The following is a 23,814-nucleotide window of genomic DNA, read 5'->3' as shown; positions in this document are numbered from 1 at the left end:
TGTAAGACTTTTCTCTGGATAAACTGAATGGTCCCAGAGAAAAGATCTCCAGGCCTTGACATGTGAAGGTTTCTGCAACTAGAAGGCCAATTTGCCTCCTGATCACTTTATAACAAAGCTCACTCATCAATGAAGACTTGTGGGCAACAAGCCCTAGTCACTCACATAGCATTTCTAGTCAGCTTTGACTTCCTCTTTCTTAAATATGGATGGGCAGCTCAAAATCCCAGGATGTTTGAGGAAACTCTCCAACATAGAAAAAGAGAGAGACCAAAATAAATAGAGGGAGGAAGCTGAAGAAAACAGAGATAGCAGGGGATTAGAAAGAAACCTGAAAACAGAAAATAAAATTAGAATTAAGACACTACATTCTAAAACAAGACTCTATGAAAAAGAAATAGAGAACTGAGAAATTAAAAATATATTCAAACTAAAAAAGAAGTCAGTATAAGGGTTGAAAGGTTTAAAAAAGAAGAAAACAAAAAATTAGAAATACAAGTTAGAAGAGGAAAGACTAGCAAATTAGAGAATCAATCTAGGAAGTCCAACATCTGATAAATATGAGTTCCAAAACAGAACAGAAGAAAAGGTGGAAACTGGCTTAAGAACCAATACAAGAAAAACTTCCAAATTCATAGATTTAAGTTTGCAGAGTGAAAAGACCCACTGAATAATCAGCACAATGAAAATGAAAGGAGCCACTAGTACCCCAGGCAGATCCAGGCAAGCCAAAGCACACCAAAGATCAATTTCTTTGCCAAACATAGCTGTGCTATTGTGATTCTTATTAGCTGGCCCTTTCCATCTCAGAGGGGGCCACAAAACCAGAGCAAGAGTCATCTCTGTCACTTAAGCTCATTGAGTTTGAGAGCCATCAGTCACCTTGCAGCCAATTTCTCAAGATAAAATATCCCTTACAGTTCCTTGGTTATCTTAATTATTCATTATCAAATATAATATCCTCATCTTAAAATTGAATTTCCTTTTATTCTTTGTAGTGACTGGAGGGGGAGTTGAGATATAAAGAGGTGAAATTACTCTTTCTCTACTTTTTTGAAAAGTAACTTTAAACAATTTAAGAAACAGATAATGGCTGATATCTTGGAAATGGATAAAACACATTCAGATTTTAAAAACCAGTACTCATTTTTGAAAATTAATCTAAATGTAATTGGTTGCAACTGAATATCTTCCTGATCAGGAAAGGGTTGGGGAAAATTAAAAGGAACTCAGTTCATTTTTGCCTGGAGAAAAATAGTTTTCTTTTTGGCACAATTATTCCAAGCTAATAAATTGTTAAAATGACATATTGTTATAGAACTCAGTCATAGAAGATCCTTTGATTTGGGCTCAGAATGTGATGATTGCTACAAAACAAGGTGGCCATTAGAGATTTTCCAAAGGGCTATACTATAGATACCATTTTTTTTTTCAATTTCCTTTTGAAAAATCTGGAAAGAGAGTAATTTACGTGTAGTTCACTCAGTAGCCTGATTTCCTAAAAGCTGTTAAGTTCTTAGGAAAAGAGAAATAGGTCAAACGGGGTAGGTCTATGGTCTCCCAACTAAAGTAACTTGTCACAGTGTTGAGCTGGTAGTCTAAGGGTGTTAATCTGCAAATGATAAAATTACACGGGCCCGTCAGTTCTGAGGTTTCATGAGACTATGACTATTCTTTATAATAGCCATTATAATAAACAAATATATTAAAAATAAATTGAAGGGGAACATTAAATGGCAACTAGTCAGGGATCTGCCCACTGGAAGTGTGTTTCTTGCCTGGGATTATTCTGCCTCTAGGTATGGGGTAGTGTTTATAAGCCTGATATCATAGTTACTTGTATACTTTTCTCACCCCACGGGAGACAAGTGGCCTCCTTAATGATTTCCTTGCTTCCTCCCTGAGTTACATTCTCAACTCGGCAGGCGGAGCTATCTTTTAGTATTGTCAGATCAAGTCCTTAAAATTGGTTGAAAACCCTGTAATAGATGCTAAAGAGGATAAAGAGCTGAACCTATATAGCGCTTGCCTGCAAAGAACTTACAATGTGGTTGAGAAGATGAGAAAGAACCATGTTCCAAGTTAAGAGTGTTGTGTAATATTAGGAAATGTATTTTATATATAACATTATTATAAAATCAATCCCTTGAGTGCTAATTGCCATAGCAGTATAGAAACTCCTTCAGGCTGTGGCAGTCAGAGGAGGTTTTTATAAAGTGATATTTGAAGTAAAACTTATGGGGATGTTTTGGATAGATTAAGGGACTGAGCGAGGGATTTGAAACTAGTGATTACATAAGTGCAGACATGAGAAAATCCAGTTTCTCTTCAGGATAGACAGTGAATAAGCCACCGTGCAATTGAAATATTGTAGCATAGTATTTTATATAGGTCAGTGATTTTTGAATTCTTCTTTTTAAAGCTATGAACCTTTTGTCAAAATATCACATGGAACTCCAACTTATTAAACCTGAGGACTGTAGCTTCTGTGGGTGAAGCAGGATGGGCAGAGGTTGGTTGGCATATCTGCCTGCATGACCTCTCAGCCCTAGAGTGGCCTTTGAGGCTCCTCCACTGAACCCAGGGCTCTGAAGAATACAGCTTAGAAACTGTATGTATGTAACTGTATGTACGTTTCAAGAGCAGCTTGGTGGGAGAAGGGAAGCTGGCTGCTTTGTGTCAGTTGGTAGAACGTGTTGAATATGTTTTGATCTTCTGGTTTAGGCAATGGGGTGTTATAGAAAGTTTGTGATCAGTACCTGTTATATAATGTTTCAGGAAGTCTTAAATGGTTGTGGGGGGTGTGCGTTCAGTTTTTGTTCTTCTTCCCTCCCCCATCCCCCCAGTATGATCCTTAGAATTCTACCCAGGAGTCCAGCGATGGCACCCCCCACTCGCCAGCATGATCCTTAGAATACTACCCAGGAGTCCAGCGACGGTACCTCCCACCCCCCAGCATGATCCTTAGAATACTACCCAGGAGTCCAGCGACGGTACCTCCCACCCCCCAGCATGATCCTTAGAATACTACCCAGGAGTCCAGCGACGGTACCTCCCACCCCCCAGCATGATCCTTGGGATACTACCCAGGAGTCCAGTGATGTAGAGAGTGTTTACTTTTTTCATATTGAAGAGCAAGGCAGAAGTGGTGGAAATAACTTATCGAAAAAAAGTATGAGGGCCACGTGGTGAGCACCAGCCGAGGCTAAATAGGATAATAGATATGAAAGTGCTCTGATATTTATAAAAGGCCACTGTGTAAAATGCTCAATACATGAGTTAGAATTAATATCCCAGCATTAATATTATGGAAGAGTAGGCAGCCTTTGAATGGAAGAAATCAGTTCAGCCTTTCATGTGTGCCGGTTCTCAGAGCATGAGCTTAGCTCTCAGATGTCATCATGTTCAGCCAGCTCACTGTTTTCCTCTCAGAGCAATGACTTCCTTGATTTCCTATAACAACTCTATCTTAGTCAGCTTGGGCTTCTATAAAAGAATACCATAGACTGGGTGGATTAAACAACAGACATTTGTTTCTCCCAGTTCTGGAGGCTGAAAGTCTGAGATCAAGGTGCCAGCACGGCTGGGTTGGTTAAGACCATCTTCCTAGCTTGTGGATGGCCGCCTTCTTGCTGTGTGCTTCCCTTAGTCCTGTTTTTGTTTGTTTGTTTGTTTTTTGGTCTCACTCTGTCACCCAGGCTGGAGTGCAGTGGCAGGATCATGGCTCTATCTAGCCTTGAACTCCTGGGCTCGAGCAATTTTCCCACCTCAGCCTCCTGAGTAGGGACTGCCAGCTAATTTTTTTTTTGTAGAGACAGGGTCTCACTATATTGCCCTGTCTGGTCTGTAACTCCTGGCCTCAGGAAATCCTCCACCTCAACCTCCTAAAGTGTGGGGATTACAGGCATGAGCCACCACTCCTGGCAAGTACTGTTTTTATAAGACACTAATCCCATCATGGGGGGCCCACCCTCTTGACGTCATCTAAACCCAGTTTCCTCCTGAAGTTCCCACCTCCTTGAAGCTGGGACATCAATATGAATTCTAGAGGGACACAAACATTTATCCCACAACAACCTCCTTTATCACTTCCCACTGTTCTCGTGTGTGGAGAACAGGATGGGAATCCTGCTGCATGTATTCCGGAAGAATGGCTGGCTGAAGCTGGGGATGCTGCCAAACACATAGATTTCCTGTGTCCATGGAGGTGCTGGGCTGAAGCACAGACATCTGAGGCTCCGAGGAGGAGAAACTCACCCAGAGAGGCAGCAACATGAAAAGATGGATTGATAGAGATGACGCGAGGAAGAACTGAATACACTAGATGTTTCCCCTTCTTGAACTGGTGATCGCCTGATGATTTCATCAGCTGCCACCCTGCAGGCCTTTTCTCTACTGGCTGCTCAGGCATGTGCTCGTTATTTATCTTGTCCTTTTGTCTGAGTCCCATATATGTGAGCCTGTGTGGATTCAGTGAGAAGGCAGAGGTGTTCAGAAACCAACAAAGTAGTTGGTTCAGTGTTGCTATGGGCAGAAGAGCTGAGACTGGGGTGAGACTTTTGTTCTGAGAAACTAGGCTGAAAAATTATTTCTGCCCGTTGGAATGTTAGAGTTCTATATGTTGAGCCCCAGAGCCTACAGAGACATGTCTGGGCCTCACTGCAGCTCCCATTATTCCATTATTCCTCCAATAATGGAATAATAACCTCCCATAGGGATTGAGTTACCAGACTGAGTTGACCGTGGCTTGGTACCATAGCAGTTGGATGACCTTCATGGGTGTCCATTGCCCTAGCTTAGTGACCCTACCAGTGCCTGAACTGGCTGTGTATAGGCTGGAGGGGACCCTGTGTCTGGGAAGACTTCCCTTATCTTCTTAAGCCAGTATGAGATTCTCCTGGCCTGCTCTGCAGGACAACTCTAGAAGCCCCTGTTCTTTTTTTTTTTTTTTTTTTTTTGAGACGGAGTCTGGTTCTGTAGCCCAGACTGGAGTACAGTGGCGCGATCTCGGCTCAGTGCAAGCTCCGCCTCCCGGGTTCATGCCATTCTCCTGCCTCAGCCTCCTGAGTAGCTGGGACTACAGGCGCCCGCCACCACGCCCGGCTACTATTTTTTGGATTTTTAGTAGAGACGGGGTTTCACTGTGTTAGCCAGGATGGTCTCGATCTCCTGACCTCGTGATCCACCCACCTCGGCCTCCCGAAGTGCTGGGATTACAGGTGTGAACCACCGCACCTGGCCGAAGCCTCTGTTCTTGACCAGGGAACAGTTAGTTCAGAATTGTCTCTGTGCTTTGCACTGCAGTGAAGAGGGTACCCCTCACATTCAGTCTGTGCTAACCTTGGAGGCCTGGGGGCAAGGTTTTCATTCACTCCACCTGAGGAGGAGGAGTTTGGGAAGCATCTCCTATCCTGACACTTCATCCAGCCCAAAGGACTTTAATTTTCATTTTATTTTTAAAATTAACAGTAAAATTGATTTTGGGGGTATAGTTTTATGAATTTATGTGTCTGTATAGATTCATGTAACCTTCACCCCAATCAAGGTAGAGATACATTTAAGTTTTGTGTGTATCAGTAGTTCATTCCTTTTTATTTGTTAAAAATTTGTTTTGCATTTCAACCAATTCCCCTCTTTCTGTAACAATACTGTATCACACATGAACTGCGTATTTTCCTTTTTATTTTTAAGTAGTATTCTATTATATGGATATACCACAATTTGCTTATCCATTCACCCTGTGGAAGGATATTTGAGTCGTTTCTAATTTTGGTAATTATAATAGAGCTGTTAAACATTCATGCACAGGTCTTTGTGGGAACATAACTTTCCCTTTCTCTAGGGTAAACACCTAGCTGAGGTAATGCTGGGTCATATGGTAAGTGTATGTTTAACGTTCTAAGAGACCGCCAAATTAGTTTTGGCTGTGCTATTTTCCATTCCTTCAGCAATGTGTGAGAAGTCCAGTGGCTCTGCATCCTCCCGGGTGTTTGGCATCTGTTGTGCTGGACCCTGTTGACTTCAGTAGGGATGGCAGCAGGTTCAAGAGGCCGGAGGAGAGACCCAGAACCGGTGAACAAAACATGAGGTTTATTTGGGGGAACTTATATACAGAGACGGTCCAGTGGCTGCAGGCTGGAGAGGAGAATGATAACCGCCTGTAAAAAGCATGCAGTTTATATAGCACCCTCACTCGGCACACTTCCCTCAGCAACCTGCATGTGGCAACCCTAATTTCTTGTTATTTTTGTCAGGTGCATCTACCATACAGTGTTTCGTTGTTGTTTTAATTTTATCTATTCTAATATGTATAGAGTGGGATCTTACTGTGGTTTTAATTTGCATTTCCCTAACAGCTAATGATATTGAACATCTTTTCATGGGAGGCCATTATTCCAGACTTGGGAGAATACCCTATTGTCTTAGGGAGCTGTAATCAGGTCTGAGTGTGTTTCAATAGGCCCTGGAGCTCAAGATTCAGACTTTAAAAATCCCAGTGGGCAGATATAATTTTTTAGCCTTGTTTCCTAGGCATGAGCCTCACCTGTCCCAGTTCCTCCTGTTAGACAAAAACAACCAACTACCAAAACTTGTTGGTTTCTTTACATGTGTTTATTTGCTTTCAATATATCCCCTTTAATCAAGTGTCCATTTGAGTCGTTTGCCCATTTTTTGCTTTGGGTGTTGTCTACAGCTTTTGAGATTTGAGAGTTCTTTATATGAATGTATTCTGGATACAAATCTTTTGTCAGGTGCCCTATTTGCAAGCATTTTTTCCCAGTCTGTTACTTGTCTTTTCATTCACTTAAAACTGGCTTCCACGGAGCAAGTTTAATTTTATGAAGTTTAATTAATCAGTTTTTTATTTTTTATGGATCATGCTTTCGGTATCATATGTAGAAATTCTATATAAACCCAAGTCACAAAGTTTTTTTTTGTTGTTGTTGTTTTTGTTTTTTGTTTTTTGTTTTTTGTTTTTTTTTTTTGATATGGAGTCTCACTCTGTCACCCAGGCTGGAGTGCAGTAGTACGATCTTGGCTCTGCAACCTCTGCCTCCTGGGTTCCAGCGATTCTCTTGCCTCAGCCTCCTGAGTAGTTGGGACTATAGGCATGCTCCATCACACCTGGCTAATTTTTGTATTTTTAGTAGAGATGGGGTTTCACCATGTTGGCCAGGCTGGTCTTGAACTCCTGACCTCAGGTGATCTGCCTACCATTTTCTTCTAAACGTTTTATATTTTTACACTTAAGCCTGTGATGCACTTTGAATTATTTTTGGCATAAGGTATGAGGTTTATTTTCATGTTCATTTTGGCTTTTTGCCTGATCTGGTCACATCTCACTCTCAGTAGTTCATTCTCTTTCCCTGTCAAGTTTGACTTTAGATTTCCATCATAGTTGGAGGGGGAAACCTGCCTTACATTACAGATTGTTTTTTCTATGGGAAAATAATCCCAGGATTAGGATTTTGCAGTTTGTAGTGGGGGCTTCTTCCCCATTTTCATCCTCGTTTCTGAATAGTCACCTTGCTCTGCTTTGGATCCATGTTCAAATCTCATCTGTCTTCGGGGGCCCTCCCACGCATTTCAGTCTCTATCCAGTAGACTCCTTCCTGCACTCTGGATGTCACAGTGGTTGTGCTTGGTAATGCCACATGCTTTAAGAGAGCGGAGACAGAAAATTCAGAGGGAACTCAAATGAGGTAAGGTAGGAGTTGGCAAACCATGGCTCATGGATCAACTCTGGCCCACTGAGTGCCTTTATAAATAAAGCTTTATTGGAACATAGCTGCACTCATTTATCTCTGTATTGTCTATGGCTGTTTTTGTGCTGGAACAAGAGAGTTGCGTAGTTGCAACAGAGATCACATAGCTCTCAGAACATAAAATATTTACCATTTTGTCTTTTACAGAAAAAAATTTACTGACCCTTGGAGTCAAGGCTGGTACTGGGGATGAGTTGGGTTATGGCCCTTTGCTGTGGTGAAAACAGTCCTGCAGAAAACAGTGCTCTTCCTACATAAACCATCCTGGCATCTCTTCACCCAAGTTCATTTGTTGTCATAGAAATTTGGATGACGTAATGTCTGGTGCGGCCTTGGAGTTACCTATGGTGATGGGCTGGAAGGGAAGATGAAATGGAATAGAGGTCATGTGGTGCATCAGTCAGTCCCAGTGAAGAACGGGGAGACGCAGGGAATCAGGAGTGATGTGATGAACAGCACTGACTTCTTAGTTTCTATGGTCTGTTAAACCTCACTCTACTTTAGTGGATCTCAGTCTTAGCTGTTCATGAGAATCACCTGGGTAGCTTAAAAAAAAAAAAAAAAAAAAAAAAAGCCCAACATCCAGGCTGCACTCTAGACCAATTACATCAAAACTTCTGGGGGTGGGATCCAGACACCAGTATTTTTTGTTTCCCAGTTGGCTCTAGTTTACAGCCCAGGCTGAGAACCATGGTTCCACTTTACAATCCCATAACCCCAAGGAAATATTGCCACCTACTGACAGTAGATAATTATTATGCTTTGAAAGAAGTCAATAACTTCAGATTCCCCTCCATTCTGGGAACTTGTGTATTGGTTACTGTATTTATATCATTCATGTATGAGAGTTGTATATTAGAGTTTGATTTGGGGCCATCTTAAGGTGGTTGTTCCTGAGAAACACCTCGTGTCTCAATTTTTATGTAACTCAGAATATTGACATATATAATTTGTAGGAATCATTGAATGTTAGCACTGAAAGAAACCTTAGAGATCATTAGTTCACAAAGCTGACATATCCAAATACCTTCTGGACTTACATACTGTAGTTCTGGCTCCTTGCTTCTCAAAGTGTGGTCTGTGTACCAGTAGTGTCAGCATCATCTGAGACTATGCTAGAAATAAAGAACCCTTGGCTCTCCCCAGACCTGCAGAATGGCCTGTAATTTAACAAGGTCCCTGAGTGATTTATGTGGACCTTCAAGTTTGAGAAGCACCAGTTTAGAGAATCATATAAGTGGAACCTTCTGGGTGTAGCTTCCAGTTTTATTGTAAGAAACTGCTTTTCAAAGAGAGCTGCCAGTATTCTGTTAGAGGCTGAATGATTGCTTGACAGAGACAACACTGTGACTTCGAGAGCCCTCCAAATTCTGATTTTATTATTTTCCTCCTCCTCCTCAAATAGTTTCTTCAGTACCTCTCAAGAATTACCTTCTCCATCATACCTTTCATTATACCACGAATATTCACTGGGGCCATCAGTTCTGCCTACTGTAGTTTCTCTCCTCCCAGACACCTTACATCTGGAACTTGTATGATCCTAATGGATGAATGCAAGCACAGGTTTTCCAAATTTACCCTTATCTCTTGCTCATCATGTTAGAAAGTCTAAGCTCACCCTAAGCTTAGTATGGGGAGATTCAACGGGTAGAAGACTTGGGAGAGCATAGGAAAAGCAGTCCCACATGAATGGCTGTGTGACCCCCACATCCTGTCTAACTCCTATTACCTGATTCTCCAGTGCAAGATAGACTTTTTCAATGTATAACACATTCTTTTGTTCACGTACGCTGGCATTGGTGAAAACATTGCTACCTTTTCCAGGCAAGGGATTTAGGGACCACTTCCTTATTCTGCTTCTCAGTCTATATAGTGATTTCATCCAGATATTTTCTTTATTCTTACTATGCAGTGCTTGATATATGTCTCTAGTCTTTCCTAGATTTCTCATTTACAGTGTCTCTTCTTCCTGAATCCTCAGTGCTGTTGCCAAGATTATGTTCAGGATTTGCACCTCTATTTTTCACTCTTTTTAAAACCCTTAAGCACCCTCCTACTTTCTATGCAAAACTATAGTAACTTCTTTTCCATTTTAGAACTTTCCCCATCTGTCTGCATCCTTTCTCCCTTCCATCCCCTTCCCTTGCTTCTGGGATTGACCTGGCCTCACCAAATGCCTTCAATTCCATGTTGCTATACATTTGCCCCACCTTCCTCAAGTGTGCCTGCCCATCTAACTCTTCCTACAAGAGCTATGAAGGTTCGTATCACATTGAGTTATGTTTAGAGCTGGGAAGGTGTAATCTAACCCAATACCCTGGCTTCACAGAAGGGAAGAATTATACCCTTCTGTAGGGTAGGTGGCTTGCTCAAGGTCACGTAGCTAAGAATGTGAATACTTGGTGTGAAATAGCATTACTATTCAGCGTAGCTTCTTTGATTTCATAATACTTCATGCAAATTGTTTCACCTAACTTCACAAGGTAAGTGTGGGATGTGTGTGGCAGATAGTGAGAGGTGCTGGGAGGTTTATTAAACATGATTGATTACCTTCTTTTCAAGAGAGGTAAATTGAACCCTAGAAAGACAAAAGGATTCATCATTTGTCTCATACCCACTTTTGGTCTGAGGCAGAAAACCGTAAATCCTTGATTCATGACTCTTCTAAATACTGGGAAACGTTTACTCCTTCTACATGTGTGTGTGCGTGTGTGTGTGTGTGTGTGTGTAGATATGAATCATACTGTGGTAACAGTGTTATCTCTGCCCCACTCCTCTGCAAGACTATTTATTGCTGCATAATGGATGTGTATATTTTGGGGTACATGTGATAATTTGATACATTCATATAGATTGTAAAGATCAAATCAGGGTGACTGGGACATTCATCACCTTAAATAAGTACCTTTTCTTGCTGCCAGGAATGTTGTTAATGTCTCTAGTCTTCCTACTTACATCATATATTAACCATTTAGAGGAGTTTAGAGGAGAGTCTAGGCTAGATATTAGTGGGGAATGATAGAATTGACCGGAGTAGGGTTTATACTGTTGTATTTTTATCTTGCCATCCACCTCTGTCTCTTTTTTTACTTAAAGAAGAGAATATTCTAATACTTGTTTTTAACATGCTGTGAGAGATATAGAGGAGAAAGCAGCTGAAAGCAGCAGATGATTGTTAGTACTGGTATTCCTCTTGCTTCATAAATCACCCCTTCAGGCCCCTTAATCATTTAGGTTGTTGTTCAGCTCCCCGTGACCTGTCAGCATGCTCCTGGTCAGAGAAAAGTGATGGCTGTATTCCCGGGGCTATCTCGTCTCCTCTCTACAGGGAGCAACCACCACTTGGAGCTCCCCTGAGTACACAGCCTGAGATTGCTTGCACTTGAGGCTGCCGCTGCCTTCCATGCAAGGGCCTGTTTAACTTGCCCTATGCCATCATGCTGGTTTCCTGACACTGTGGAAATGCAGCCTCCTCACAGAACATCTGTGTGTGCACGAACCTCTCTTCCACCTTCTCAATGTTCCAAACAGAAACGAGCTTGAATATTTCCTGCCCCAAAGCCCTCCTTAAGTTCAGAAGGTCTCTTTACCATGTTTTTCTGTCCTCACTGGTAATTTCATACCCTTCCCAGGTTATTGACATGTGTCCCTGGGTGTGGAATGTTCCTGGTCCTGTGAAGTTAATTTCCAATATGTTCTTATTCCTCTTCTTGCTTTCTGTTATAAAATGGGGTTTGTGTGCTCATGAGAGAGCTCATTAACCATGTATTGAATGAATGGAGGAATGAATGAATAATTTTATTTCCTGGAGCCATGATTCTGAGCTACTAAAAAAGACACAAGTGTTGGGGAACATAACAAGCACAGAGCCAAGAGTCAGGAGATGTAGGTTCCAGATATGGGTTTTCTGCTAATGAACCTGGGAAGTCTCTTATCATCCCTGGGCACTGGTTTCTCATCTATAAGATGAAAAGCTTGGTCAACCCTGGTGGCCTCAAACATTTCAAACACAAAGTTTCCTCTATAAATTTTTTAATGAACTATTTCAGGCTGGGTGCCATGGCTAATGTCTGTAATCCTAACACTTTGGGAGGCCAAGGTGGGAGGATTGCTTGAGTCCAGGAGTTTGAGATCAGCCTGGGCAGCATAGCAAAACTCTGTTTCTATTTAAATAAATAATAAAGAAATAATTCAGATGTAAAAAATGTGTGAAAGGTAAAGTATGAATACCTAATGCTTAGCACTCTGTGTGGAATTTCCTCCCAAAGTAATACTTTTTATTTTAGTAGCTTTTGGTTTAGAAAGTGGATGACAACAACTAGCAATAGCACTTTCATAAGAATCTATCTTGTTACAAGAATAGCTATACTTAAAAAATAGTACATATATGATTAAGACACATTGATTAGTTTATGGCAATTCTTAATGCAAATAAAAATGTATAATAATCCTTGCTTTTGTGGCCCAAAGTAGTGTTTCTGAATAGCATGATCTACATTACCATGTGCATTTTAAAAAATGCCAACTTTTGGCCGTACTTCTGATCTGCTGAATAAACATTTCTAAAGCCTGGGCCTGTGATTCTGCCTTTTTATCAAGTATTCCAAATGGGATTTAGAACTTGAGTTTTAGATTTCCTTGGTCTACAAAGTAGGATGATACTTCATTTCTATATAATGATAATGAGTATTTCTTTAAAAAGTAGCTTCTGTGTTTCCTTTTGAGTATTTTGGAGATTGTAGAGATTTTATTTATACCCAATTTTCAATAATATAACTATTGCAAAAATAAGTTATGCTGGGATTGAGGTAGGTAGATGGGAAATAAATGTCTCTACCCAGTGTTTCCAAGACTCCTCGTAGATATTCTGGAATTTAGATTCATTTCAAACTTTGGTGTTGGTCATGCTGGCATTTCTGAGATTTTATGTAAATCAACAATACAAGTCACATCAGTATCAGAGACTGCCATGGTTCTCAGGAACCCTGCCCCCAAGATTCTGGTTCCATAGGCATAAGAGCCAGAAGTTAAGGAAGCTGGGTAGCCCACAGAACAGAAGTTCATCTCACGACCATCCCCCCAGTCATTACTCCTAACTGTACAGTCAAATGATTATGAGCGGCTTTGGCCAATAATGACAGCTCTACAGGATTTCATTTTTAAAAGCCTGTATCAAGCATAGATAAAGTGCTCAGTACTGTGCTGTGGACCATGGACCATGTAAGGGAGATTAGTTCTTCTTAAAGTCCTTGCACTTTGGAATGGAATCCAGATTTTAATAATTTGGTAATTAACTTCTGGAAGGCTTACTTTATATACAGTGCCTTTTCTTGGGCTCTGTGAATAACCACTGTCAACTATATTCATTACTTTGACATTCATTTATCACCCTCCTATGTCCTGGTCTCTTTTCTTGGGTAGAAATGTGTGTCAGTCATATTTCTTGCTCTCATGAAGGGCATGGCCTGTGGGATAAATAAATAATCAACCAATCAACAGTGAGTGATAATAGAGGCTTGCATATTGCTGTAGTAACCAACTCTGTGGGAGGATATGGGAAGCGGGAGTTGGCTTCACTGTGTAGAAGTGTGAGCAGATATTTCAAGAATAAACAAGAGTTCACCAGGCAGATGGTGTGGGGAGGGCATTTTAGGCATAGGGAATAGCAAATGCAATTACATGGAAGTGTGGAAAACTATGGCATGTTTAACTTGCATGTGGGGGAGTTCCAGAAATATCCTTTTGTGAGCAGAATTTAAGTGGACTTGCCGTGAGAACAAATGTGTTTGTTACATGGTGTTTTAGATTTTGCATTTTTGTATTGTGGTAAAATATACATGACAAAATTTACCATTTTAGGCTGGGCGCGGTGGCTCACGCCTGTAATACAAGCACTTTGGGAAGCTGGGGCGGGCAGATCACCAGTCTGGCCAAAATGGTGAAACCCCGTTTCTATTTAAAATACAAAAATTAGCCAGGCATGGTGGCAGGTGCCTGTAATCTCAGCTACTCGGGAGGCTGAGGCAGGAGAATTGCTTGAACCTGGGAGGCAGAGATTGCAGTGAGCTGAGATTGCGCCATTGCACTCCAGCCTGGAGGACAAGAGTGAGACTTCATCTGAAAAAAAAAAAAAAAAAAAAATCCATTTTAACCCTTTTTAAGTGTACGGTTCTGTGGCATTAAATACATTTACATTGCTGTACAACAATCACCACCATCCATCTCCAGAACTTTTTCATCTTGCAAAGATGAAACTCTGTACCTGTTAAACAACTTCCATTTCCCCTTCTGCTCAGCCCCTATTATTTGTCTCTATAGGTTTGATAACCCTAGGGACTTCATATAAGTGGAATCATAGAGTATCTTCCATTTGTCATCAAGATTCATCCATGTTGTAGCATATGTCAGAATGTCCTAACTTTTTAAGGCTGAATAATATTCCATTGTATGTATACACCACGTTTTGTGAATCCATTCATCCATTGATAGACATTTGGGTTGCTTTTACCTTTTGGTTGTTGTGAATAATACTGCTGTGAACATGGGTATACTCAGATTTTGTATCTTACTGTCTAAATTTTTAGACTCTCACATAATACATGCAAAAGGACTTTCTGAAAACCCTTTATGAGACAGTACCTTTGGTAGAGGTGCTTATGGTTTTGTTGTGGAGATCTGCTCACACTCCTGAAACCAAGACAGTAGACAGAATATGACTGGAATGCCCAGCAGCACTATCAGAGTCCACTTTTAAATTTCCTGTGATCATTTGCAAGAAGCGAAGCTCCAAAGCTCCTTCTAGAGAGGTAGTGAACACAGTCAAGGACTTACAGAGCCTGGCATACTGTTTGCCTTTGCAAACTGAATCCTCTCCCCTTGGTGAAGTTGCCTCTGAGCACCTTGACTCATAAGCAGGTCTTGGCTGACATCTCTAAGCATTGCAGAGACAGTGAGAAGGACTTGGCAAAATGAATTTTATGGTTAAGAATGAGGGAGACATGCTTCCTATGAAGCAGGTGAGAGAGTGTATCACCAGCCAAATTATTTCTGGCCAAGGTGACTGAAGAACCAAGGATCCTGTTTTTTCTCTCTCTCTCTCTTTATTGCTTGCTTGCTCTCCCTCTCTCTCTCTATGTGTGTGTGTGTGAGAAATCCATGGATATGTTAATATACATATATTTTTTTAACATATATATATTATATATGTTAAAAATCAGGTATTTTCAAACATCCAGGGATTCCTTAGGGAGCTACACATTTTTGTGACAACAGACTGTTAAATGTGTGAGGAGCATCTGATGGCCCCAGCCCTTCCCCTGGACTCTGAGGAAGTAATTCTATTCCTTCTGTTTCTGAAGTACAGCCTCAGGTTCAGGGCTGGCTGGTCCCTTCATGAGATGCCCACTCTGCTGTTGCAGACTTCTGGCTTCCCCTTCTTGGATACTCAGTGACCAGGATGGAGATATACAGTGTTAGGAGGCAGTTTCGGAAGTTGGGAAAAAGGAGGCACTGGAATGTCAGGAGATGATTAGAAATGAGGCTGCTTATCTGTCAGCAGCTTTCCAACTTCTCATCGATGTTCTTACTGATGTCTTACATTGAGTGTTCACTCCTAGCTCCTGTTGGATGCTCTTCCCAGCTTCCCCTTCCTGGACCTCACTGACTGGCACAGCACATTAAGTTCCAAGGCCACTATTCCAAAACAAGGTCCCAAGGCTCTGTTTGTGAAACCCCAAACACTTTGCCCTGGCCTTTCCAGTCTGCAGATGGTGTTCCAGGACTTGCATTATTTTGTTCCCTGAAAGGTCAATTCCTGCAGGGCTTCATCTGTCCAGGCTGGTGGGGCTCTAGCTGGCAAAGCAAATGCATCAGATCAGCCTGGCCATATTCAGGGAGGGCCAGGCCCGTTGGCACACACTGCAGGGCTGGCATGGGCTTTGTGGGAGGCTGGTCTGAGCCACAGACGGTGGCACCAGCAGTCTTGTTTGTTCTTCAGCCCCTGGCAAAGCCTGAGCAAATTGGATTGCTGTCCTGTGGAACACAGGTGCTTCCTCCAGAGCCCACCTGCCCAGGCAGTGCTCCACCTTGGAGCAGCACAGTCAGTTTGGGAAAAAGGAGGACTTGTCCCTGAGAGCCCCTTGTCTTCTCCATTCTTATGGTTACTCCATTATCTCCCCTCTGTCCAAATTCATTTTTTCACCCCTCAGTGAACACAATAACATGTTGTCCAAGTGAAGCATAATTGCCATATAAACAAATGGCTTAATGATAATATTCAAGCATTTTCAGATACTTGATTTCCTCTTATTTTCCTAGTTTCCAACATAATTGCAAGTTAATTTTAATTTTTCTATTGGAAAAGGTATGGGACATCTGACCAGCAGGCAGGTGGGGAAGATGCAGAGTGTGTCCAACCTAAGAGTCCTTATAAATAGCGCTCAGGCAGTTCTGGCAGCCGTGATGGGACCTGGAGGCCTATTTCCTGCCTCTCTTGTCCATCTTCATTTTGAAGGACTCCAGAGCATTCCACCAGCTGTTGTAAGGAGCACCTGTGTTGTCACCATCATTGAGGTTTTGGGAGAAATCATTTGGTCTTGCTTTTCCATGCAGTGACTGTGCCCACAGACCCTATAAGAGCCATTGGGAACTATGTGCATGGTGATTGAATTAGAGGCCTGTTTCCAGTTCTAAAGAGAAAGTTCAGTTGCACTTTTGAGTTATTAAGACGAAGGTATTAAAAGGCATGGCCAAACCTGCCAAAATACTAACTGTAGAAATAGATAAGGTTTCAGATACACAAGCAAGGAGCTGGCTGGGTGCCTCTTGCTATGCTTGGGTGAGAAATGATTAATAAAGGCCACAGAGAGAGTGAAACCAACAGGGAGGTGGACCAAGCAAGAAAGAGAGATATGGTCAACTACAACATTCTTCCAGAAATATAAGACATTTAAGGTTATGGCATAGCAGGCAGTATGTTCTCTAAAACCAGGACTGGGGAGAATGATGTAGTGTTTTGCAGAGGTAAGTACTTGATATTTCTGCTTTGATTTTGTTGTTAGAAAAGAGAAGTATATGGGGCATATGAAAGTGATATACTGTAAGAGACCAAAGACAATAAAACAGTTGAGATCCAACCTGTCTAGGGTAGGTTTTGTCCTCTTCTGGGTGTTTCTGGGACTCTTCAGCCTTTAACTTCCACCTGAGTGCATCAGACACACTCTTCTGTATTCCTTTGGCCAGCAGGAGCAGCCTGATTTTAGTGACTCACTCAGAAGGGAGGTGCAGCTGGAAGGTTGTGTTTATTAAAGCCCAAGTGACTGGAGGTAAACGCAGGTGTGGTCAGGAAATGTAGCTGGTTCACCTCTCAGTAGGCACAAGGCCAAAGTCAGCCGACTTGCAGATTGTAATTGCCGGTTCTCCCACCCAGAGGTTATTTAAGTTCATCCAGCACTGCAGCTGAGCAGAATGCTGCAGTCAGGGTGACACACTGCAAACTGGAGCCATGTCCTCAAGTGCATGCCAATCAAACCAACTTTAACCTTCGCTGGTTTGTGGCTGCTGACCTAGAGAGGAATTTGTTATATGGCTGAGATCCTGTCTTACCTAAGCCAGACTCCAGTGCAAAAAAAAAAAAAAAATCCTGTCAGATGCACCTCTTCTTCTCTGTCTCCATCTCCCTCTCTGCCTCCCGTTTCCCCTTTACTCTTTACTGTTAGTTGGCCTGGGGTTCCTGGGCTGAAGCAGAGTTTCCTTCTGTCTCCGTGTGTTTGCTGCTCTGGTTTGCTCTTCTTCCAGGGCCCCTTGGTAAAAGAAGAGCTGCTGACAGGGTAGAGTGGAGGTGGGGAAGTGACTACCAGACTGGGAGTGATGTAGGTTGTGGTCATCAGTGATGTAGGTTGCTGTCACCAGGACACTCAAATCAGCTGTGACCAGAGCCTGCAATGACAAAGTGAAGAAGGATCTCTTACCTCAGTTAGTGAGGTCCTATTCTTGTAGAGACAAGAATGTTTCTTGTAGAAAAAGATAGGCCAAGAAGTATCAACAATAACTCTGTACAGTGGAATAGAAGATCTGAGATTTTAGTGAAAAGGATAGACTCAGGACAGTAGGAAGCTCTGAGTTGAGTTTATAACATCAGAATATTAAAAGGCACAGTGAAGAGAAGGTTCTGGATTTCTAATGAGATTTCCAAAGTAGGCTATGTTTTTATCTCATTAGGATGGATTAAGTTCATGCCTATCAACACTAACTGTAGAAATAATTAGGTTTCAGATGCACTGTCAAGGTGTTAGGTGCCTTTTTCCAGGCTTGAGTGGCAACATGGTAGGAGAAGGTCTTGAGTATAAAAGGTCCTGGAGAAGGGATGTGGGTGGGCTTTGTGTCTTGTGTTTCTTAATTTTTAATCTGTAGCCCAGATGTTTGATTAGAGAGCTTGCAAGTGAAGTTTGCTAGGTGGTGATAGTAAGATGGGAATCAGATGAAAATGGTTTTAATAAACTGGAGAAGTGCTCGAAATGAAGTTCACTGAGGAGAATGTAGAATTATACCACCAGTTATGAATAGCTACACAAGTGTAAGAGATGGCTATGAATGAACAAATATACCAGAAAGACCTGAGATTGAGGGTGACGCCAACATCCATCAGCAGTATGGGTCTGTGGTTGGAGCATCCCTGTCTAGGACTACAAATAAGAGTTCAAAACACAGGGGTTGTCACTATATACCCCATGAATATGTACAATTATTTGTCAATTAAAAATATAACTAAATAAAACTTAACAAATACATGATTTGTGAGGCCATATCTTTTCTAGATGTGCCAAAATCTTCAGGCTAACAGGGCTGTGGGTAGACTTGTAGACTGACTCACAGATAAAGGATATTTGAAATTGAACTTGTAGAGAGTAATTTAGAATTCATAATTATCTTTCAGTGTGTAAAAAACCCTGATGTGAAGATTGGTACCAGCTGTTAGTCTTTGCTGAGGATGGAATGTAGTTTCTGCAGCCTTTGATGAGACACTAGGAATACTTGCCTGACCGTGGAAGTCATTAAATGATAGAATGAGTTATTGAGGGAAAGTTCTGATTTTTTATGGGATATTCCAAGTAGGCTATGTTTTTATCTCATGAGAGTAGATGGGCCTCATCTACCCTAGCTGATGGCTGAGAAGTGGTATAGACTATTCAGAGTCCCGTTTCTAACCCAGAGATTGCCTGAGACATCCACCTGCTTTTACATCCCCCGAGGTGCTCCCTGCCCCCAGGAGCTGTTCCCCACACCTGTCTGGGGACCTTTTTTCCAGGCATGGGCTAGCTGGGTCTGTATAGATGCACTGATCTCATCAGATTGCACTTTCTTTTTGTTTTCTTCTTTCTTGCAGTATGAGTTTAAAGCCAAGAACATCAAGAAGAAGAAAGTGAGCATTATGGTTTCAGTGGATGGAGTGAAAGTGATTCTGAAGAAGAAGAAAAAGGTAAGTAGCTCTGAACCAGAATCTGAGGTGAAGAGGAAAGCAGGGGAGGTAGGCATGGGGTAACTTTTTCTTCTGGGCCCGCCTCCAGAAAGAATCCCTCCCTTATCTGGCAAGCTCTTCTGCTTTGAGCAGCAATGGTGCTGACAGGCTGCAGCAGAGTGTAGGGAGAGGCGAGGCCAAAGGCCTAGTCACCAGTTGGCTCAGTCAGTCCTGGTACCCCAGGTGATGGGAGTCACCTCCTGTCATCCATGCCTTCAACCCCCCCTTCCCCATTTTCATACCTTTATCTTAGAGTTTTGAATTCTGATGGCAGGAAATATTTTCAATTTTAGTGAGAATAGCACGGTTCAGTGGGATTGGGCAGCGAGAGGAGGCTTCCTCAGCAGCTGTCCCCTTCAATTGCAAGAGCATCCTTCAGTCCCACCCCAGGTGCCATGCAGCCCCCTCCCTTGTGTGTCCTTGCATCCTCCTGTTGCAGCCCATATTTACATCGTCCCTCAAGACCCAGCCACTACTGCTGCTCCGTGTGCGGGGATGGTGGGGTGTGGCCAGGTCGGGAGGACGGGCAGGGGGATTGATCCATTCAGTGTGAGTTGGGGAGAGACAAGCAAGTGAGCATATGTTGTTTAAACACTTGTCTGTTTTGTGCCAGTTGTATGTGGTTGTGGCAGGTAACATTAACCCCTTGGAAAGGCTAGATTCATATGGTGGAAGGATGTGTGTTTTCAAAAAGAAACAGAAAAGAGCTTGGCTGATTGAGGATATATGAGGAGCCCTTTTTGTCTCTGCTTCTCAATTCTGCTGATATTTTAATTTTTTATTTATGATGCCTTTGTTTTACATTTATTGATGGTAGCACCATATCATAGTCCTCCATAGACCTACTGAGCTTCTTTTGGTTCCAAATCTCAGTTGCTCTTAATTCAAATGGGACTTAAAGCAGACCTTGAATGTCGGGGCTAGAGGGAGAGAGTGTGGAGGTTATGGAAGCAAAGACAAATGAATCATAGTAGGCAACATAAATTTGAAGAACCATATAGCTGAGAGGGATCTTAAAGGGCACTTGTCATATCAATCCATGGGCTTAAATCTTGTTTATAATGTCCGTACAAGGGGCATTGTCCAGTGTATGATTGGACACCTGTAGCAATGGGAAATTTACTACTTCCTGAGGCAGCCGCTTTCCTCTCTGGATGGTTACAAAGGTCTCATATATTTATCCAAAACTTATTCTTTCATGCTCCCTCAATACTTTCATTGGTGGTTTTAGAAAGTGTTTTATGGCTATGATGCTGCAAGTATGTAGAAAAAAGATACACTGTTTATAAAGAACCACCTTCTTCAAAATTCACAAGTATAGGGAATTAAATGTCTTTGCCTTTGTAAACCTTTACTGTGTGCATGGGCCCCATCTTGTTCTTCCTCTGGGGACATCTGTTTTGCTTCTTCTCCTCTCACATGTATGTACAGAGTAGACAGTCACGGGACGGTCTTTAGAGTATTGTCTTCTAGGGGTTCCTGAGCAGGACATCAAGCTGAGGCCTGTCAAGCCCTGGGCCTGTTAAAGAAATCATGGATGACAACAATATGAATTTGAGCAAAAGATATCCTCAGAGGAAAAAAATGGGCTAATTTTGTCATGTGTGTAAGATTGCTTTCCTCAGCAATCCGCGGCTGACACTCCCAGAATCTTCCCACCACCCCACTACACATCCACTTCTGACTATCTTTGTTTGCCTTTCTTTCCTTCCTTCCTTCCTTCCTTCCTTCTTTCTTTCTTCTTGCTGGAGTTTCGTTCTTTTGCCCAGGCTGGAGTGAAGTGGTGCAATCTTGGCTCACTGCAACCTCCACCCCCTGGGTTCAACTGATTCTCCTGCCTCAGCCTCCCGAGTAGCTGTGATTACTGGCGCCTGCCACCACGCCCAGCTACTTTTTATATTTTTAGTAGAGACAGGGTTTCGCCATGGTGGCCAGGTGGTCTCGAACTCCTGACCTCAGCTGATCCACCCACCTCAGCCTCCCAAAGTGCTAGGATTACAGGCATGAGCCACTGAGCCCAGCCTGTTGACTTTCGATTAGGTTAAATGTAAACACCTGCTGTCCTAGCGGCTGCTCTTTTCCTTTCAGGTATCTTCATAAACCTCTGTTGTTGTCCATCATGGGGCCACTTCATAGTTTTGCCCTTAGGGCACAGTCTTGTTTCTCACCTCACTGTCTCTCCCATGTACCTTTACCACATATGGTGGCTTCCCCACTGTGCATGTGAGAAAACTGAGGTTGGATCACATGACACAGTGTGTGCTGAGGTATCACCTCGAGAGAAGCCTCTCTGCCTCCACTAAGCACATGAAAGCCAGGCTGGAGTAGCATCTCCCTGAGGGAGTGCATGAGACCTCGTGACTCACTTTGAAACTACGTCCTGGGTAATCTCCAGTGTGGCTTCATCGTCCTGCTGGCCCAGAAAAAAAGATGGTCTAGCAGGTCTTTCCTAGATCTAACTCTTCTGATGCCAGGCTTGGGAAAAGGGAGCCGCCCATCTTGTTTCCTGCACCCACACTTAGTGTCCGTTCCAGGGCCGTGGCTGTGATTTGAATAATGCCTTTAACCACGGGGTTCATTTTACATCATCTCTGACAGATGAATGCACATTAACAGCAATCAGCCTTTTTGTCATCTTGTTCTCATATGACAGTTCTCTGGTATCTTAATGCTACCACCACACTCAGACACATGCACAATTTCTCTCTCTGCTTATAGAATTGAGAGAGGTGAGAGTAGACCTGCTATTGTGTAAATGCACAATTTTCTCCAAGGAAATGGAATACTTGGCAAATGTCACTGATCACCATCATGACTGGGTTAAGAACTAGAGCTCTTTGCCAAGTAGCTGTAGGTGTAGAGACAGCCGTAGCCTGTATTCAGCTGTGAGGCAATGGTTCCATGTACAGCCTGACATTGCCCACTGATTCGTTGGTGCTTGTGCCAGGCTAGTGGGTAAAAACGTTGAATAGTCCTCTCCTCCCACAGTTAGCTTGTTGATTTTCACTAGGTCAGTGTGACAAGCTGGGAGGAACCCTCAGCCCAGATGAGAAGACCTGGGTTTCAGTCCTGGCTCTACCCTTCCTGGCCTGTGGTTCTAAGCATGTTATTTTGCTTCTCTCAGCTTCAACTGTGAAGAGTTCAATTAGGTGATCAATTTAACTTTTCTAGCTCAGATACTCTGTGCCAGCTCTGTAACCATGCTTTTTGGTGTTTGTGTGTATATATAGGTCACCTGTATGTATTTAGGTCTTTGAGAATCTACTGAACTACCAAAAAAAAAAAAAAAAAAAAAAACCCACAAAAAACAGCCCCTGGAGTCTGAGTGGGTCACTATGTTGTTTCCCAATCTTCTAGAGCAGGAGGGGACCCTCTGAGGTCCAACATCTCTGAGGCAGCCATCTCAGCCTCCTCTCTCTCCCAGCCTGTCTGTAATTGGTGAATGGTGATGTGTTTCCTGGCTGAGAACTGTGTTTACAGTGAGTCCCTGCCCTCCAGTGAACTTTTTAAGGGCAAGGGCAGGAGCCATCTTTGTAAGCCCAGCACTTGCCTGGGCACCAGACACATGTAGTATGTTTTCAGTAATCATGGCTGTTCACTAGCTGCTTGATTGAACATTATTTGTGTGTAATAATATCATTAAATTATGAGAAAATAAATACTTAGCAATTGGATCAAATGAAGTCTAGTTTGTTACCTTTATCATATTGTCCTCCCTCTTTTTCTTCCTGTCAATCTGCCAGTTTAAAAGGAAAAAAAAAAAAAAAAAAGGATGAGATCCTTTCTCAAATATAGGAAGGCTTCCATAAAAATTGCTAATTCCATAGTATTAATTGTAGGATTTGTTCAGGTGACTGTAATCTTCAGGTGCGTTATACTAGTGTAGGCAGTGGCCAAATATAATCAACTCTCATTGAGATGTAAAAAACATCTTTTTGGTTATAATAACAAATACCTAAAAATGCTGTCATCTTGAACTGACGCCAACAGATAATGAATCTCAAATTCTTTATGAATCTTAGGTTGAATTTGTGATGTAAACCCAGTTACTAAGATAATTAGCTGTACTTTGATGTCTCTCAACCAGTACATTTTGTTCAACTCGCATCTAGGCTCAAGTAATTATCTTTTCCATGTATATATAATGATTAGTTATTATAATACTGGAATCATGCTATAGCACCATTTGCTAGGGAGTGGAATCCTGAATAAGAAAGACTAGCCTTGAACTTCATCCAAGGGATTTTTCTAGTAAAGGACCCAAAGGGCTTCAGTTTTATATGGTTTCTCTTATGAACCAATAACTTTGTTGGGATCCCCTAAGGCAACATTCTAAAAAGGCTCCATCATTTTCATTAACAAATATTCATTGTGTGCCTACCATGTTCAAGGATCTGCGTAGGTTACATAAGGATATTAGATATGAACCCTTCCCTGCAAAATTATTCTTTGTCACTGTATGCACACATAGGTCTATTACAGGTTTTATAAGATTGCATTGTAGTTATTTATCTCTTTCCCCCATAGGTTGTT

The 23,814-nt window shown here is 42.2% G+C and overlaps 1 protein-coding gene across 3 annotated transcripts in view; it reads left to right on the top strand.

The window, feature by feature from the left end:
* Positions 1–23,814, top strand: part of LOC129044906 (uncharacterized protein C1orf226) — a 313,541-nt gene that overhangs the window by 197,047 nt on the left and 92,680 nt on the right. For all 3 annotated transcript variants that reach the window (XM_054503141.2, XM_054503131.2, XM_063649453.1), the window contains one exon: positions 19,150–19,242. In XM_054503141.2, coding sequence (XP_054359116.1) covers positions 19,150–19,242 — 93 coding nt within the window. The remainder of the gene's footprint in view (positions 1–19,149; positions 19,243–23,814) is intronic.

Source organism: Pongo pygmaeus, chromosome 1 (genome assembly GCF_028885625.2).
Source record: "Pongo pygmaeus isolate AG05252 chromosome 1, NHGRI_mPonPyg2-v2.0_pri, whole genome shotgun sequence".
NCBI classification, from domain to species: Eukaryota; Metazoa; Chordata; class Mammalia; order Primates; family Hominidae; genus Pongo; species Pongo pygmaeus.
The sequence above is the reverse complement of the archived record's forward strand: the minus strand, read 5'-3'. Positions and strand labels throughout refer to the sequence as shown.